This window comes from Myotis brandtii, unplaced genomic scaffold (assembly GCF_000412655.1).
Source record: "Myotis brandtii unplaced genomic scaffold, ASM41265v1 scaffold57, whole genome shotgun sequence".
Classification (NCBI taxonomy): Eukaryota; Metazoa; Chordata; class Mammalia; order Chiroptera; family Vespertilionidae; genus Myotis; species Myotis brandtii.
This window is the reverse complement of record NW_005370133.1, coordinates 408,015-423,974: the sequence shown is the minus strand read 5'-3', so window position 1 is coordinate 423,974 and position 15,960 is coordinate 408,015. Positions and strand designations below refer to the sequence as shown.

General features: G+C 44.0%; 2 protein-coding genes across 3 annotated transcripts in view; one reads left to right on the top strand and one right to left on the bottom strand.

Annotated features, from left to right (window-relative positions):
* Positions 1-48: 48 nt before the first annotated feature.
* Positions 49-5,417, top strand: LOC102244081 (chromosome unknown open reading frame, human C1orf123). Of its 2 annotated transcripts, XM_014549757.1 has the most exons (8): positions 49-115; positions 767-1,008; positions 1,155-1,211; positions 1,576-1,657; positions 1,850-1,881; positions 3,108-3,185; positions 3,984-4,049; positions 4,984-5,417. In XM_014549757.1, the coding sequence occupies exons 3-8, from the start codon at positions 1,155-1,157 to the stop codon at positions 5,059-5,061; spliced, it is 393 nt and encodes a 130-aa protein (XP_014405243.1). In that variant the 5' UTR covers positions 49-115; positions 767-1,008; the 3' UTR covers positions 5,062-5,417. The 2 variants fall into 2 exon arrangements, with proteins under 2 accessions (XP_014405243.1, XP_014405242.1); XM_014549756.1 differs by lacking the exons at positions 49-115; positions 767-1,008 and adding an exon at positions 146-268.
* A 1,070-nt stretch (positions 5,418-6,487) lies between these two features.
* Positions 6,488-15,960, bottom strand: part of CPT2 (carnitine palmitoyltransferase 2) — a 27,001-nt gene continuing 17,528 nt past the window's right edge. The window contains exons 2-5 of the mRNA XM_005878678.2: positions 15,362-15,442; positions 13,348-13,454; positions 8,273-9,577; positions 6,488-7,124 (exon numbers count right to left, since the gene is read on the bottom strand). Coding sequence (XP_005878740.1) covers positions 6,793-7,124; positions 8,273-9,577; positions 13,348-13,454; positions 15,362-15,442 — 1,825 coding nt within the window. The 3' untranslated portion in view covers positions 6,488-6,792. The remainder of the gene's footprint in view (positions 7,125-8,272; positions 9,578-13,347; positions 13,455-15,361; positions 15,443-15,960) is intronic.

Here is a 15,960-nt window from a genome sequence, read left to right as displayed (position 1 = left end):
GCAGTCGCTTTGGCCCTCCCTTTCCTCTCAGAAAATCGCGCTGCAGCTCAAAGCCACGCTGGAGAACGTCACTAACCTCCGGCCTGTGGGGGAGGACTTCCGGTGGTACCTGAAGGTGCGGCTGCAGGGGCGGGGCCCCGACGGGGCGGGGGAGGAGCCCCGAGAGGCTGTGGGCACTTCGAGGTTCCGGGAGGGGGCGCCAGAGGCCGGGCCCGGAAAAAGGTTCCCCTACCTGATCTGTGCTTAACCACCAAATGTTTCTTTCTGGGTAGGATTTTATATTTGCTTTTAAAACTTATTGGCTAATCCTTAATGGACAGTGTCTTGTAATTCCTTTTGTAATTTTTTCTCCGTTAAATATTTCATGGTATGTAAACAAATGCTAAAGGAAAGGCTGCTTGAAGGGATATTGTGATTCTTTAGTAAGGAGGATAATTTCACCTGTTTTATTTGTTGATTGGCTTTATTGTGAAGTCGTTTAATTCCGTGCATGGCTCCACCCCTGCTTCCCCACCCCATACTGGAAAAGCTGGTACTGCCAGTGGCATGGTCTGGAGAGGACCCCTCTCAGCCGAGTAGTCTAAGCCCTTTCACTCCCCCGGATCCCAGAGCTTCTGCTCTTGTCTTGTAGCCTGAATCTCAGCATCCTTCGGTATTTGGCAAAAGTTGCTTCTGCTTCAGGAAGCCTCTGGCCACCTTTAATCCCATATATTTTGAAGACCGAGTGCCAGGGCTTATTTGGGGAATTGATGTTCTTTGGTTTCAGAAAGCACAGAGACTAGGGAAAGAGACAGAAAACCAGTAACAACAGAGGACAAACACTTACACCAGGGATGACAGGGCCTGTGGGAACAGAGGAAGCTCCTAACCTAGCAGCGTGGATGGGAGGGAGCCGGTTGAGACCATTTCTGTACCACACGAGCCTTGAGTCCCCAGCTAACCTGGGCACTTCTTAGAGGAGGGGGGCTGCCAGCAGGAGAAACACCTTGGCCTGTTCTTTGCCCAGAGGTGAGTCTGGTTATGTCCCTGGTGGGGCTGGTTGTAAGAATGAGGGGAGATTGCTGGCAGGAAGGTAGGGTAGGAGCCTGCCTTCTTACCCTTCCCTCACTGTCTGCCTAACTGAACTAACTACTAATGCTCCTTTCTCTCCCAAGATGAAATGTGGCAACTGTGGTGAGATTTCAGAGAAGTGGCAATACATTCGGCTGATGGTAACTGCTCCCCCCACCACCATACCCACACACACACAGACATCTCTAGGCAGGAATTTGGGGAATCTGTGACCCGAATCTCTCTGGTCTTTGAACCTTGCTTTTTGTGGTTTGGGGGGGCAGGCATTAGTGGGATCAACAGTGCAAATAACAGCCGCCTTTGGGATGTGAGGCAGAGTTCAAAATCAAGGGGAAGCCCTTTCCTTGGTCTTAAGAAGCCTCCCCAGGATTCTTGTCCTAGCAAGTCGCTCACCCTCTCTGAGTCTTGGTCTCTTCAGTTGGATAATAAGTGGTGGGACTGGGTCTTTTCAGGACCCTACGTCTGACGGATTTGTGACTAGAGGTTGTGTTTACTCCTTGCTAGGACAGTGTGGCACTGAAGGGAGGCCGTGGCAGTGCCTCCATGGTCCAGAAGTGCAAGCTGTGCTCGAGGGAAAACTCCATTGGTAGGTCAGGCCATGAATGCTGAGCTCTGCGAGGCCAGCCCCTCCTTCCTGATACCAGACCAGAAGCAGGCTCATGTTACCTGCGGTGCCCACGCTTCTGCAGCAGACTCTTTCCCAGACCCACATCTGGGGGCTTGGGGTAGGGCCAACGTGTGGACTCAAGTCAACTTTGTCCTCTGTTTTATGTTTCAGAGATTCTGAGCAGCACCATCAAATCTTACAATGTAAGTTGCCTGCTGTAGTGGCAGGCATGCTGGGGTTAAATCCAAGCTAGGAGGCCTGGGTTCTAGAGTTATACTAGTAAGTGCTGGGCTGTGGGAGCTCAGGGGACTTCTGATCAAGCTGGCCATTCAGTTTCCATCATTGGGAGCATTTGCCTTACCTACATCCTAGCAGATCTAGGGAGCCTTCTCTGAGACCATGGGGGGAGAGTCCTTTGACTGGTGCCTTCCATCCTTGGTGTTGTCCATATTATTAGGTAGTTATTCATTACTGTATAACAAATTAGTTCAAAGGGGAGAGAGGGTGTGTGTGCTTTGGGTCTGTGTGTTTAAAGAAGGGCATTTAACTTGTGTTTATCCATTCTTTATTTGGTATTTTAAAAAAATGTCAGATTCATGCCAAACTTCAGCTTTGTCCTGAAGTTAAAGAGAAATCAAATGAGGACTTGCCCTTAAGAATTGCCTGGCTATACCACCTTAAGTAAATCATAATCTGGTTGAAGAGATAGATTAGCAAACAAAAAACAAACTAGGGCCCGCATACATGGTTGGTGTGCAGGAAATGCTTTTAGAGTGAGTGGCAGAATGAGAGCGAACGTGTAGGCATGGTGCTTGGGGTCTCTGGGCCCATGGGTCAGGTAGGCATGAATTTCCTGGCTACACCACCTTGCTCATAGGTGCCTCCTCTTCAAGCAAATCTCATTTCAAAGGCTTTAAGTCGGCCCCCTGCCTTCACAGCATGGCAGGTGGTTAGCAAAAGGCCACAGTAGATGTGTGCTGGGGCTGTTTAGATGATCTGGAGACTTTGTAGCTTAACATTCTTGTTCATATTTGTGATGTTGGTAATTTTACCTACTAGTTACTGAGTATAGTGTTGGATACTCTGCTGGGTACTTTACACATATTTCAAGTTCTCACAATAAATCTGTAGTGGTTCCTCACCTCTATTTGATAGCCTCAGGCCCAGAAGGGAATAAGACAGAGCTCTGCCTCCCATCTAGGCAGGCTGACCCCAGAGTCCACACTCTTTGTACTGTAGCATCCATGTCCAGGGTCTTGTAGGGAGCAGGTGGCTAAGGCAGGCTTCTACCAGAAGGGGGTGATTTGATCCCAAGTCCCATTCTGGGCTCACAGGGGCAGGAAGGACCTGCTTGGCAGGAAGGGTAGGGGCAATGGGATTATTCTGAGGGCCCATTCGGGCCTATCTCTTCAATGTATTTCCTTTCTAGGTTGAAGACAATGAGAAGTTCAAGACGATAGTAGAGTTTGAGTGCCGGGGCCTTGAACCAGTTGATTTCCAGCCCCAGGTGTGTGTCTTCCTGGGAAACCTGTATCTTTGGGGAGGGCATATAGGAGGTAATAGCAGAACGTGGCTTCCGACGGAGACCATGAACTAGGAATTCTCCTTTGTAAGAATTATTATTATTTATTAAGTGCTACTATATGTTGGGCACCGTGCTGGTCAGTTTTACATGTTTATCTTATTTAACCCTCCCAGTCACCCTGTGCAGTTATCCGTACTGTTTTTCAGACAAGGAAACAATTTCAAAGTTTTGCAACTTGCCCAGGGTGACACAGTTAGAAAGCAGGGGAGCTATAATTTGAACGCAGGTCTCTCTGACTCCAGAGTCAGTGCTCATCCCACTTTATTGGAGTGGCATTTTCACCTCACAAGTCTGTGAGATAGGCAGAAGAGAGAATATTACCATCCCCGTTTCATAAATACGAAAACTAAGGTCCAGAGAGGGAAGCGACATGCCCAGCTGGCGGATGGTTAGCAAAAGGCTGCAGCCAAGTGTACTTGGGACCATTTGGGTGATCTGAGCCTTTATAGCTTCGATTGTCTTTCAGACAGTCTGGTAGTGGAAGGGTTTACCCTGCAGCTCCTGCCTTCTGATCTAGGGCTGTAATTGGAGGAACCACTCTAGTCCCAGGCAGCTGCCAGGCCCTGGAAGCTCAGTAGTTATTCCAGAACAGCTGCCAACACTACAACTCTGTGCTCCCTTCCCAACTGTGTTGTGAGAAAAGCCAGTTCGCTGGTCAGGCTCACGTGCCAGACCAGTGCCTCCTTCCCCTCAGACTCACTGCCTTCCTGTCCCTTGCAGGCTGGGTTTGCTGCTGAGGGTGTAGAATCAAGGACCATCTTCAGTGACATTAATCTGCAGGAGAAGGTACGGGACTTGGGGGCTGTGCAGGGTGCTGTAGGGCATGTGGTGGAAATTATCTTTTATGGTGAACAAGACTCATCAACGGAAAGCTGACTGCACATCTTTGTGCATTTTGTTGGTGGTTTTGGTGTATAAGATGGCCCCAAGGGTAACGCTGAAGTTCCACCAAGTGTTCCACTTGCATGAGGGCTGGGATGTGCCTACTAGAGAAAGTATATAATAGATAAGCTTTGTTCAGGCATGAGTTATAATGCTGTTGGCTGTGAGGTCAATTTTAATGAATCAACAATAGTATATTAAAAAGGTGTTTTTAAACAGAATCATACATGAAACAAGGTTATGTATTGATTGGTTGAAAACAGTGTTGTGATCAGATGTAAACTCCATGAGTTTAACCCTGTGTTTTTCCTGGGAGCATTGGTTCATTATTCACTAAGTCAGCATTGTGGTGACTTTGTAGAACATAACTACCACAATGAAGACTTGACTGCATCACTGGACATAGTAATGGCTTGCAGATAAGGAAACCTTGTGTTCAGGCCTCAAAGGAAGGACAAAACTTCATTCAATTTGTACAGCACGTAATAACAATAGTAACTAGAATTTATTGAGCTTTTACGTGTATCTGGCACTATACTAAGTACTTTTACATGTGTTACCTCATTTGATTCTTTCAACATGAAGAGTACTGTCCCTTTTTTAAAAAAAATAGAGAATAGCTCTATTTTTCTGAGGATCAGAATGGTTAAGTGACTTGCCAAAATCACAAAGCTAGAAGAGCTGGAATTCAGGCCTGAACAGCCTGGCTCTGTTCTAGGTGATACGTGTTCATGGACGGCTGGGTCAGAGCCTGAACTGGGCCTTGTAAATCGCAGTTCCCCACTCCACACTGTCCTAGGCTGCCTCGTGAGGCTAACGCTGCCATTTTCTCCCACAGGACTGGACTGACTATGACGAAAAGGCCCAGGAGTCTGTGGGAATTTACGAGGTCACCCACCAGTTTGTGAAGTGCTGAGCCCTCTTCCTGCACACTTGCCTCTAAGAACTGAGAAGGGACAACCCAGCAGCAGAGCCCACTGAGGCTGGCCCTGCATCCCTTGTCTCCTGGCAGCTGTCCAAGTCCTCACAGTCTGCATGCTGGGCTGTCACAGCTTCCCAGGCCCCACCAATAAAGCCCGTTTGTGCTGTACTCATGCACTGAGGTAGAGTCAGGTAGCAGCCACTCCCCCCACAAATAAGAATCCATATTAGAGGTCTTTTACTGTTTCCTGACACCTTCCCACAATATAGAATCTTACACCTGATGCTTTGCAAACTATGCAGGAGCACACAGCTTCTGAGGGCTCTCTAGCTCATGAGGAGTGGGCACATCAACCCAGAAAACCAAAGGTGTCAAGGCCAATGGTATGCAATGCAGCTGAGCCTGTAGCATGATACCATGAGCCAATAATCCTGAGCCAAAACACTGCATTGATAAGCATGGCTCTTAAGTAAATGCCGGCATCTCTGTTAGCTGGTGTCACTTCATATTCTAGGGATAAAAGGGACTGTAGAGGTCAGCCGTCTAGTCCTGGCAAGATTCTGCTCTCAAATTCTGGCCAGGTGGTCATTAGGTCTCGGCTCACCTGCTGTGATGGGGCTTTCCTCCCACACGGAAGTCAGTATGAAAGTTCTTATATTCAGTCAGCATCTATGCCCCGGGTAGCTCCTGGTCCTGTTTTGTCCCCGCTGTGGTCACACTTGTATGTGCTGTCCCCCAGGCAGCCCTGTAGAGGTATGAAGAGCCCCTATCCAGTGGACAGAGCTGTTTAATGCAGTTAGGTCCACAAGGCATACTCATGCCTTCCCACCAGTAAGCCATTTGGAAAACTTGTTACAAGAGACCTTATTTATCCAGTGTTCTACTGGAGCCAGGAATTCTTTGGAAGTGAAATATCCTCATTTTCTGAATGGCCCACTGGGAATGGGTCTGCCCACTCCCAGGCAGGTTGTGGGGCACTAGGAAGGAGGATCCTCCAATTTAAGGTAAAGGTGGCCGTATCCAAGAGGTGAAGAGGTGCCGACCTTGTCCCCTCTCCAGTCTGGCAGCTACTTGTCTCCTCTAGGTCGAATATTCCTGGCTCCCTCTGGGCCTCTTTTTTGTACCTGACAACAGCATTTCTTCAGCCCTCACTCAGCCAGCAGGCCTTCCAGCCCCCTATCCACTGGGTCCAGTCCACTGCCCAGCCTGAAAGCAAACAAGTGGAAGTAATGGGCTGGGTAAGCAGCCTTTCTAGTTTTCAGTCTCTATACCAGCCAGTGTGTTAAGTTCATAAAGACAAACACTAAGGATCAATAGCTTTTGTTTATACTTTAAATTGCCTTCTCATCTTTCAGGAGGTAAAAGAATCCAAAAAAAAAAATCATAAATAAAAAGGGAAAAATAAAGTAGATTATGTCAGTAGATGCAACAATTAAATTTTATTTCTGCTTCAACAATAAATACACCCGAGTTATTTTTCCAAATCCTACCCTCCTGATCAAATGCCCTTAAAATTGAAATCTCACATTATCTTTCATTGTGATCTAATTGCACTTGGAAATTACACGTTTAGTTTTAAAACCATGATTTTAAAGCTCAGGCTTCACATTGGCCGCTGAGGTACCTCATGATTAGTTCCAATAGTCACAGAATAGCACCTATTGGCTACATAGGCCTCAATTTTCATGTAGATGAAGCAATGGAGGCTTTTAACCCACCCAGAAGCTAAGTTTTGATGGATTTGCCTTCCATGGCATCAAACATGTCTTCCAAGGCTTTCTGCACACATTGGAGAAACTCCCGGGCATTGCGGCCTGTGTAGGAGGAGACGTTGCAGCCTATCCAGCTGTCATGAACGGCATACCCAACACCAAAGCCATCAGGGACCACGGGGGCAAAGCCACCAATGTTCACTGCTGGGCTGGTCAGTGTGCTAGTGGACAGGATGTTGTGGTTTATCTGCCCATATGCAGGGTCCAGATACAGCTCAGGCAGGGCAATCCCTTTGGCTGCTGTCAGGTACCGCAGAGCAAATAAGTGTCGGTCAAAACCCTGGCCTGTGAGAGACAAAGCAAAAAACCAGAGTCAAAATCGCAGAACTGAAAGAACCTTAGTAAGCCTTCCCATCATGTAGGAATCCCCTTCACAACATCCTTGAAAGTGGAAGAGGGTCGTCTACCTCTGCATGCACACCTCCAGCTCACTAGCCTCTGGAGCAGTTCATTCTAGAATGTTTTCTTAAGAAAAAACTCAACAGCTGAGTCAAAAATAAGCCTAAAATAAAACTAAGTCAATTTAGTCAAGAAAAGTACATGAGAGCTCTGGACTCAAAAACTAAGATAAAAGCCACAGTCCAAGTCAAGTGTCAAAGACAATGAGTCAGTGGAACAAAACTGAGAGTTCTCATCGCATCTTTACTGCTAATTTGCTATGTAAGCTTGGGCCAGTGGCCTCAGTTGCCTGCCTATAAAATGGGGAAGGATGAGACCAGAATGTCATGGAGGTACTTTTTAGTTCCAGGACTTTTTCTGCATGAGAGGATTGGATTATGTGATCCTCCAGGTCCTTTCCAGGCCTCAATTTTTGCCACAACGAGGCAAAGACAAACACTTAGATTTGGGAAAAGATAAGGCAGGGGTCCTCAAAATTTTTTAAATGGGGCCAGTTCACTGTCCCTCAGACCGTTGGAGGACCGGACTATAGTTTTTAAAAAAACTATGAACAAATCCCTATGCACACTGCACATATCTTATTTTGAAGTAAAAAAACAAAATGGGAACAAATACAATATTTGTATTTGCATGTGGCCCGCGGGCCGTAGTTTGAGGACCCCTGAGCTAAGGTGACCTATTTACAGGGAGCCTACACACTACACCTGAGGTGAAGTAAGAGGGCCTGTGGGCTTAGAAATCTTAAATTGTCACACTGAGTCTAATGACTAATAACAGAATCATGTGTCACAGCTGAAAGTGACCTTCATTGAGGATAATGTTAGATGTATTTCCCCATCCCTGCTTAGGAGAACATTCTGATCCCTAGTGGCTCGCCTGGCTATTCAGACTATTAGGGTAGAAAAAATCATGTGATAGCTGGCAGATGGCTACAATCTAGTGAAGAGGTAGAAATCAGATGTGGGGTAGAATATTGCGGAGGCCTACCCCAGTGCGGAGGGCAACAAGACCCGAGGGCATGCGCCCCGTCTCACCCATGGCCGCTTCTTTGGTCAGCTGCCCGTGGTATCTGGAGCACTCGGCCATCATCTGCTTAAGCTCTCCAGCACTGTGCTTGGAAGGTTCCCTGACAAAGGCCTCGGAGCACCTCTTTGTGAAGATGGAGGCGGGGCGGATGGTCTCCGTGCGGCCGTGCTTGAACGCTGCAGTGCTGCAGGACTCATAGGTGGCCACCGTCTGCCCATATTGCCGCAGAAAGGCCATCTGGAAGGCCAGCTGAGCCACCGAGTCAGGGCTCAGCTTCTGCTTCTTCAAGAATTCTTTGCCTCCTCTCTGAAACTGAATGCAGTCAACGGTGAGGGTTTTCATGGTGGCATCAAACTTTTCCTTAGCAGCAATGATGCCAGTCTTTAAGGCATCGTTCAGCTTGAAGTTGAGCTTCTGCACAGCAGCAGAAGAGTCAGTGCTCGCTGGCTGGCTCTGTGGAGTGATGGCAGGGGCCTGAGTGCTGTCTTTAAACACTTCATTGAAAAACCTGAGCACTGCAACCCCATCGCCCCAAGCATGCTCAAAATGGACAGCGGCAGTGCCATCCTTGGCTATAATGAGGTTAACGGATTTATCATACCAGCGGTTTGTGCCGTCACCGTGCAGCATGGTATGGGACAAGTGGATAAGGTCCTTAATGGGGAAGTCATCTAGGCAGAGACAGAACACAGCAGAGTCCACTTTCCTCAGGGTCTCCTCGTTGCCACCACTCACCAGCTTCTGCCTGAGCTCTGCCCAGATATCTCGGTTCTCACTGGGCAGATATGCCAGTGGAAACTCGGGGGCAGGGCTATTGTCTGAGAGAATGTACTTCAGATGAGCCTGGATTTCAGAGGCGCTCACAATGTTCCCATTTTGATCCAGGACATCAAAGACATAGAAATGTCCTTTTCTTAGGACCAGGAGGTGTCTGGCCTTGTCATCAGTGAAGAGTTCATCCCGGCTGGGTCTGGGTAAACGAGTTGAATTGAAAAGCCGAAAATACTGGGACATATCCAGTGGATATGCATTGACCAAGTAGGCACCATACCAAGACAGAGAGGAAGGCACAAGGCGTATGAGTTTCTTGAAGGTATCAGTGTCACTTTTGGCAGGGTTCAAGTGGAACACTTCTGGTTCCAAAAGGCCATCCCGGAGTGTCTTCAGAAACCGGATGGCAGAAACCGTCATGTTGGTCGCCCGGGTGAGCTGGTCATTATACTCAGACTTTGGGTCAGGGTTGAATGACATAAATGGATTAAAGTTCAAGACAATGGGGTCTCGAGCAGTTAAGTACATATCAAACCAGGGGCCTAAAACATAAAAATAAAAACATAAAAAGGTAATGCAGTCCCTAAAAATAAAACTTAAGAAAAAAATAAGTCAAACATATGCAGAAGAAATGACATCACCTCCAGAGGGAGGAATTTCGGGATTATTTTTTTGTTCTGCAATAATTCAAGTTGTATAAACAGGATCATACACTATTTGGTCTTTTACATCTGGCTTCTATTACTTACAATAATGTTCCTGAGGTTCATCAATGTTGTAACATGTGGTAGTTCTGCATTTCTTTTTATTACTGAATAATGTCCCATTATATAGATATAGCACATTTGTCATCAGTTGATGGACATTTGTGTTGTTTCCACTTTTTGGTTATTATGAATTCTCTTGGGGATATAAACTAGGAGTAGAATTGCTGGTCATGTGTTAAACCTTTTGAGGAACTGCTACGGTCTTTTCCAAAGTACCTGCACCATTACCACCAGCAGTATATGAGGGTTCCAATTTCTCCACATCCTTGGCAACATTTATTGTTTGTCTTTTTGATTGGAGCCAGTCTGGTGGGTAACCATTATTGTGGTTTTGATTTGCATTTCCCTAATGTCTATTAATTGCCTTTTCTTCCTCATTCTCTTTCCTTTCTTGATTCTTAAAGGAATAAAATACAATAACACCTCACTTGCATTCATGCTGGAACAGAATAGTTGTTAATTCCCATACCATCTCCTTAAGTTTCCCTTGCTTTGTTTCTCTTCAGGGACAACATTCACATTTGACTATCTCCCTAATACGGGGGAAAGTCTTCACCATCATTCTATGTACTGTGTTCATTTATGCACTTCCTCTTTTAGGAAATGCTCGAAAAGCAATTAGAAATAACAATGAGTGTATGTGGCCCACTCAAACTAGCTCTCTGCATTCCAATGGATGTTTTGCTTGTGAAAATTCCAAAAGCAGTATTTTATCAAGAAATGTGTCTTCAAGGGAAACTCCTGCCAGTATTAGCAAGCATGGGTAAACTATACTAACAAGGACCATTTTCCATTGGAAGAAATAATTTCCACATGTAAAGCACTGGGGAAAGGATTAATAAACACACATTTATCTCTTATTCATTTGTTGGTCCATTCATTCCATTTCATTCCTTGAGAATAAGTGTGGAGAATCAGGCCCTGGTCCAGGGATATAGAGAAGAACAGGACATGGACTTTGATTTAGAAGAACTATGGTGAAGGAGACAAACAGAATAAAAACATAATGCAATGCACTAAAATGGTAAGGGAAAAGACATACTGGGGGGCGAGGATATATTTGATGGAAAAAGACATGAATTTATGCCTCTGATCCCTTCAGTAAAATAATTTTAAAGAGACATAAACCAATAAGGCAAAGAAAATAAAAAAGAGCAAATATTAGAAGTTGATGCCCTAGCCAGTTTAGCTCAGTGGATAGAGCGTCAGCCTGCAGACTGAAGGGTCCCAGGTTCGATTCCAGTCAAGAGCACAGGCCTGGTTTGTGGGCTTCATCCCAAGTGGGGGGCAGGGCGTACAGAAGGCAGCTGATCAATGATTCTCTCTCATCGTTGATGTTTCTATCTCTCTCCCTCTCTGAAAACATTAAAAATATTTTTTAAAAAGATGAAAAGCATTTAGGCAACTGGTAATGACTAAAGCAGACTCAAGAAAGCCAACACTAAGTTGAGAGCAGAGAAAGCCAAGAAACAATATTTACAAAGCAGAACCCCTACAGCAAGCATGTCAAACTCAAAGGCTAACACAGGCCAAATAAACGAGGTATGCAGTCCTTGGACAGTGAGTTTGACATGCTTGCCCTAGAGGGCTCAGGAATTGGCAGCCTAGACATATCTGATTGAAAAGCTATTTAATTAGACCCACACATAGGATGCCCCAGATATTCTCTGGCAAACGTAAAATTGTGGGATATAGATCTGTGGAGATCTCAAGCCTTTTCCTTTATCCCACTTCTACAACACTAGTGACCAGGAAAATACCTTTTGGCAGTTTTCTGGAAAAGCCTTCCCTGGGAGCCTAAAACACAAACACTAACGTTAGGGACACTCAAGGAAATGATTTAGCCAGATCACATACAATGAAGCTGTGACAAGGCCCACCCCCATCCACAGAGTTCCTAATAGCTTGTTAATATTTCATCCATATCCAAGACAACAGAGAAGGATAGAAAGCATCTGAAAACAGAGGGCAAAACAAACAGGAGAAAAGCAACTTAGATACAGACTATGAAGAAAGATGAAAACTTAAAAAAAAATTCCCAGATAAACTATTAAGCACATGGAAAGCTAAACATAAGAAAGTATAAAATAATTAACTTCAGAGAAAACAAAAAGTTTCTTTCCGGGAAAGAAAATAAACAATCCCAATGTGCTACACAACTCACCTGACAATAGCAATTACATGATCCTAATAGTGTAAATACTAAGCTAAGTTTTGTGCAGTGGCAGTATCGTAACCAATGAGGTTTATCTGAGGCACGATTATTGCTATGCTGTGCACTATACTGTGAAAATGAGGGGAAAGGAAATGGGTGTGTACACTCTCATGTGTGGTAGGGATATAAGAGACTGATCAATTCTAATCTTCTATAGTGAGATGTCAATAGACAATGCCTAAATCAAAAGAAGTTAAATTGCAGTAATATAAATATATAATTTAGAGAATAACGATACATAGTTCAAAAGAATCAGAGAGCAGCTGAAAGTAAGAAGTGGGAAAACAGGGGTCAGGAAATTGCTGTTTTTCCTAAATAAGCCGTATAGAACTATTTGATTTTTTAAATTATGTGCATGTATATATAACCTTATAAAAAATATAAACTAAATTAAACGAAGTGTTGTAAAACAGAGGAGGAAGCAACAAACTCTGAATGAAAAGGGAGAAGGACAGAAAGGTTTCATACCAAAAAATCATCCTACTTGGTTCTTTCTTTTCTTTTTTCCATTGAGCATATAATTGGCATAAAAGATTATACCAGTTTCAGGTGTACAATATAATAATTCTGTATTTGTATATACTGTGATATTGTGAAATGATCACCACACTAGTCTAGTTAACACCCATTACCATACACAGTTATATATTTATTTTCCTTATGATGAGAATTTTTAAGAGCTACACTTTCAGCAACTTTATAATACAGTATCATTAACTATCGTCATCATGATGTACCTTACATCCCCATGACTTATTTACTTTATAACTGGAAGTTTGTACCTTTTGATCCCCTTCACCCACTTCAACCACTCCCCAACCCCTGCCTCTGACAATCACCGTACCTGAGTCTTAAAGGAAGAAATTTCCAGGTAACAAATGGCAGTGTATACAACATGGATAAAGGCACAGAAGAATGAAAGAATTAATGGGTTGAGGGAACAAGTTGTTTAGTTTTGTTGAAGCGTGAAATGTGTCAGAGAGAATAGTAAGAGAAAAGGCTGGAGTGGGCAGCTAGGCCAGACTGTGAAGGATCTAGAATGATACACGTAGGGACTTAATCCTGTATGCATCCTTTTCAGACAGACCAATGATTAGGTTCTGTCTTGATCCCATCTATACAGGAAGCAAGCGGTTGCTCTTAAGCACGAATTCAGTCAACATCTCAGTGGAGGAAGAACTCAGCCTTAATCCTCAGGAGGAGAGGATGACACATTATTTCACTGCTGTCCCACGAAAAATATTTTTGAGACCAAAATAGGAGAGAGCTGCCTTACTTTCAATTATGGAGGGCTCTGGGAAAAATTACACCCACAGCCCAGACTCCCTACCTGAAATGTAGCTCGTATGTTTATTCTGCTTGTCCTGAGCAACCAGCTGACTGTGCAATTCTTTTCCAATCCCATTTTCAAAATTCTTGCAAAATTCTTCTGTTTTCCTGAAATGTTTGAGAAAAGACAGAATCAAATAATGGCAGAAAATACATGATTTTTAGATTCATGGCCCAAAACTCATACACAGAGCTTTGAGTCCCCAATAGTATATCCCTAGAATCTAGGACTGAGATCAGAACAAGAATAAATCTAAAATGAATAAGTCTAGGAGATGTTTTTCAAATAACTGACTGGGAAGATCAATCAACATCTCATAAAACTATCTGTAATCTAGGAGGCAGTTTGGCATAGAGAAAAGGATATAAGCTTTGGGGTATAAAAGAGCTAAGTTTGAATTCTAGCTCTGTCGCTTTCAAACTGTGTGACCTTAAACAAGTTACTTGATCTGACTTTCAGTTTCTTCATGTGTAAAATAGAGATAACATACCAACTTATAATATTAAAACATTTATAAAGCTAAGGATTTAGGATAGTTTGAAATATAATATTTAGTAACTGGTAGCTATTAAATTATTACCATCTCAAGAGAAGCTTCAAGTGACTAATAAGGAATACTTAAAAGTAGAGGACTAGATTATGAAGTTCATCTATGTTTTTCCATCACTATCCAGTGAAGAATTTTGTGATTTTAATGACAATGCCCATTATCTGCACGAAAAATTCCCATCATGGATAAAGAGTACTACAGTAGGATGTTAGAGCTTAATGCAACCCACTTTTTGGCAATAGCCAGTATTATTTTCCGATTCTATACTGTATTAGTTTCCTAGGACTGCCATAACAAAGTAGCAGAAATTGGATAGCTTAAAACAATAGGAATTTATTTTCTCACTAGAGGCCCAATGTACAAAATTGGTGCAAAGGGCTCGGCCCTCACAGCCGCGGCGACTTGCCTCAGCCCTTGCAGCCCCAGCTTAGTCCGGAAGGTCGTTTAGCTGTCCAGTCTAATTAGCATATTATGCTTTTATTATTATAGATAGTTCTGGAGGCTAGAAGTACAAAATCAAGGTATTAACAGGACCGTATTCTCTCAGAAGACTCTAGGGGAGAATGTACTCCATGCCTTCCTCTTAGTTTCTGGTGTCACCAGCTATCCTTAGCATTCCTTGGTTTGTTGGCACACTCCAATCTCTGCCTCCATCATCACATGACTGTCTCTGTGTCTCCTCTTCTTATAAGAATATCAGTTTCCTTGGATTAAGGACCCACCCTACTCCAGTATGATCTCATCTTTTTTTTTTTTTAAGCCTCACTCTAGGACAGCGGTCGCCAACCTTTAGGACCTCACGGACCACCGACTGGCGAAAGCTGCTCTAGGATATGTTATTATTGGTTTTAGAGAGAGAGGAAGAAAGAGGGAGGAAGAGGGAGAGATATATTGATGTGAGAGAGAAACATTGACTGGTTGCCTCCCATATGCACCGAGACTGTGGATTGAACCCACAACCTGTGTATGTGCCGGAAAGCAAAACCACAATCTTTCCGTGCACAGGACGATGTTCCAACCCAGCCACACTGATCAGGACTGATCTCATCTTAATTACAACTGTAACATGCTTACTTCTAATTAACGTCACAGTATACTGAGGTTCCAAAGAGAGCATGGATTTTGGGGTCACACTATCCAATCCAGTACACATGCTCACCAAGCAAACTTCTGGTCTGCCATATGCTCTCCTCAATGTACCTCCCTACCAAGAGCACATGCCTTCTGCAAATGACCAGCACCAGCTGGCCTCCCAGGTACTCCTTCCAAGATGCAGTACAAACTTCTCATTCTGGCTTATAAACCATCATCTGTTGAGTCTGGTTAGAGAGACTCGGTCAGCCCTTCATCAGGTTCCTGGAGACCCAATCAAATCACAGATACTTCCTGAAGCACAGTCTACCATTATTTGTCAGCTTCTCTTGAACCACCCAACCATGGTCACTCAGGGTTCTCAGCATTTACCTGTACTGCCCATCATCCAAGAGAGGCTTCTGTGCACTGAGGTATCTTCTAATGGTGTCTTCAAGTTTGGGAACAGGCAGCCTGAGGAGAAAGCAAGGTCCATGTAGGTTACAATATGTGAAACAGGTTCATTAGCTTCACAATCCAAACTAATAACTGGATAACTACCTTCCAAAAAAAACAATAATGGGAAGCCACAGACAAATCAGAATTGATGGATTTACAATGATAACTATATTTAAGTAAAATAATTTTTAATGTATTAATGATGAATTTTATAAGCTAAATTGGTAAATATACTAGTAGATTCAAAATGGGGAAGTAGAAGCTGCCCCAAACCTTCCAGTTTCCTAGTTACAACTACAATACCTGTCCTATACCTGTATTGGAACTGATTTGAATTCTACTCTTAGTTTGAACTGAATTTTTCTCCCCCAAGATTAAAAAAAAAGTTCTATTTTTAAATGTGCTTGTCTATTGTACAACAGAGATTCCTACAAAAGTGAAACACAGGCCGAAACCGGTTTGGCTCAGTGGATAGAGCGTTGGCCTGCGGACTGAAAGGTCCCAGGTTCGATTCCGGTCAAGGGCATGTACCT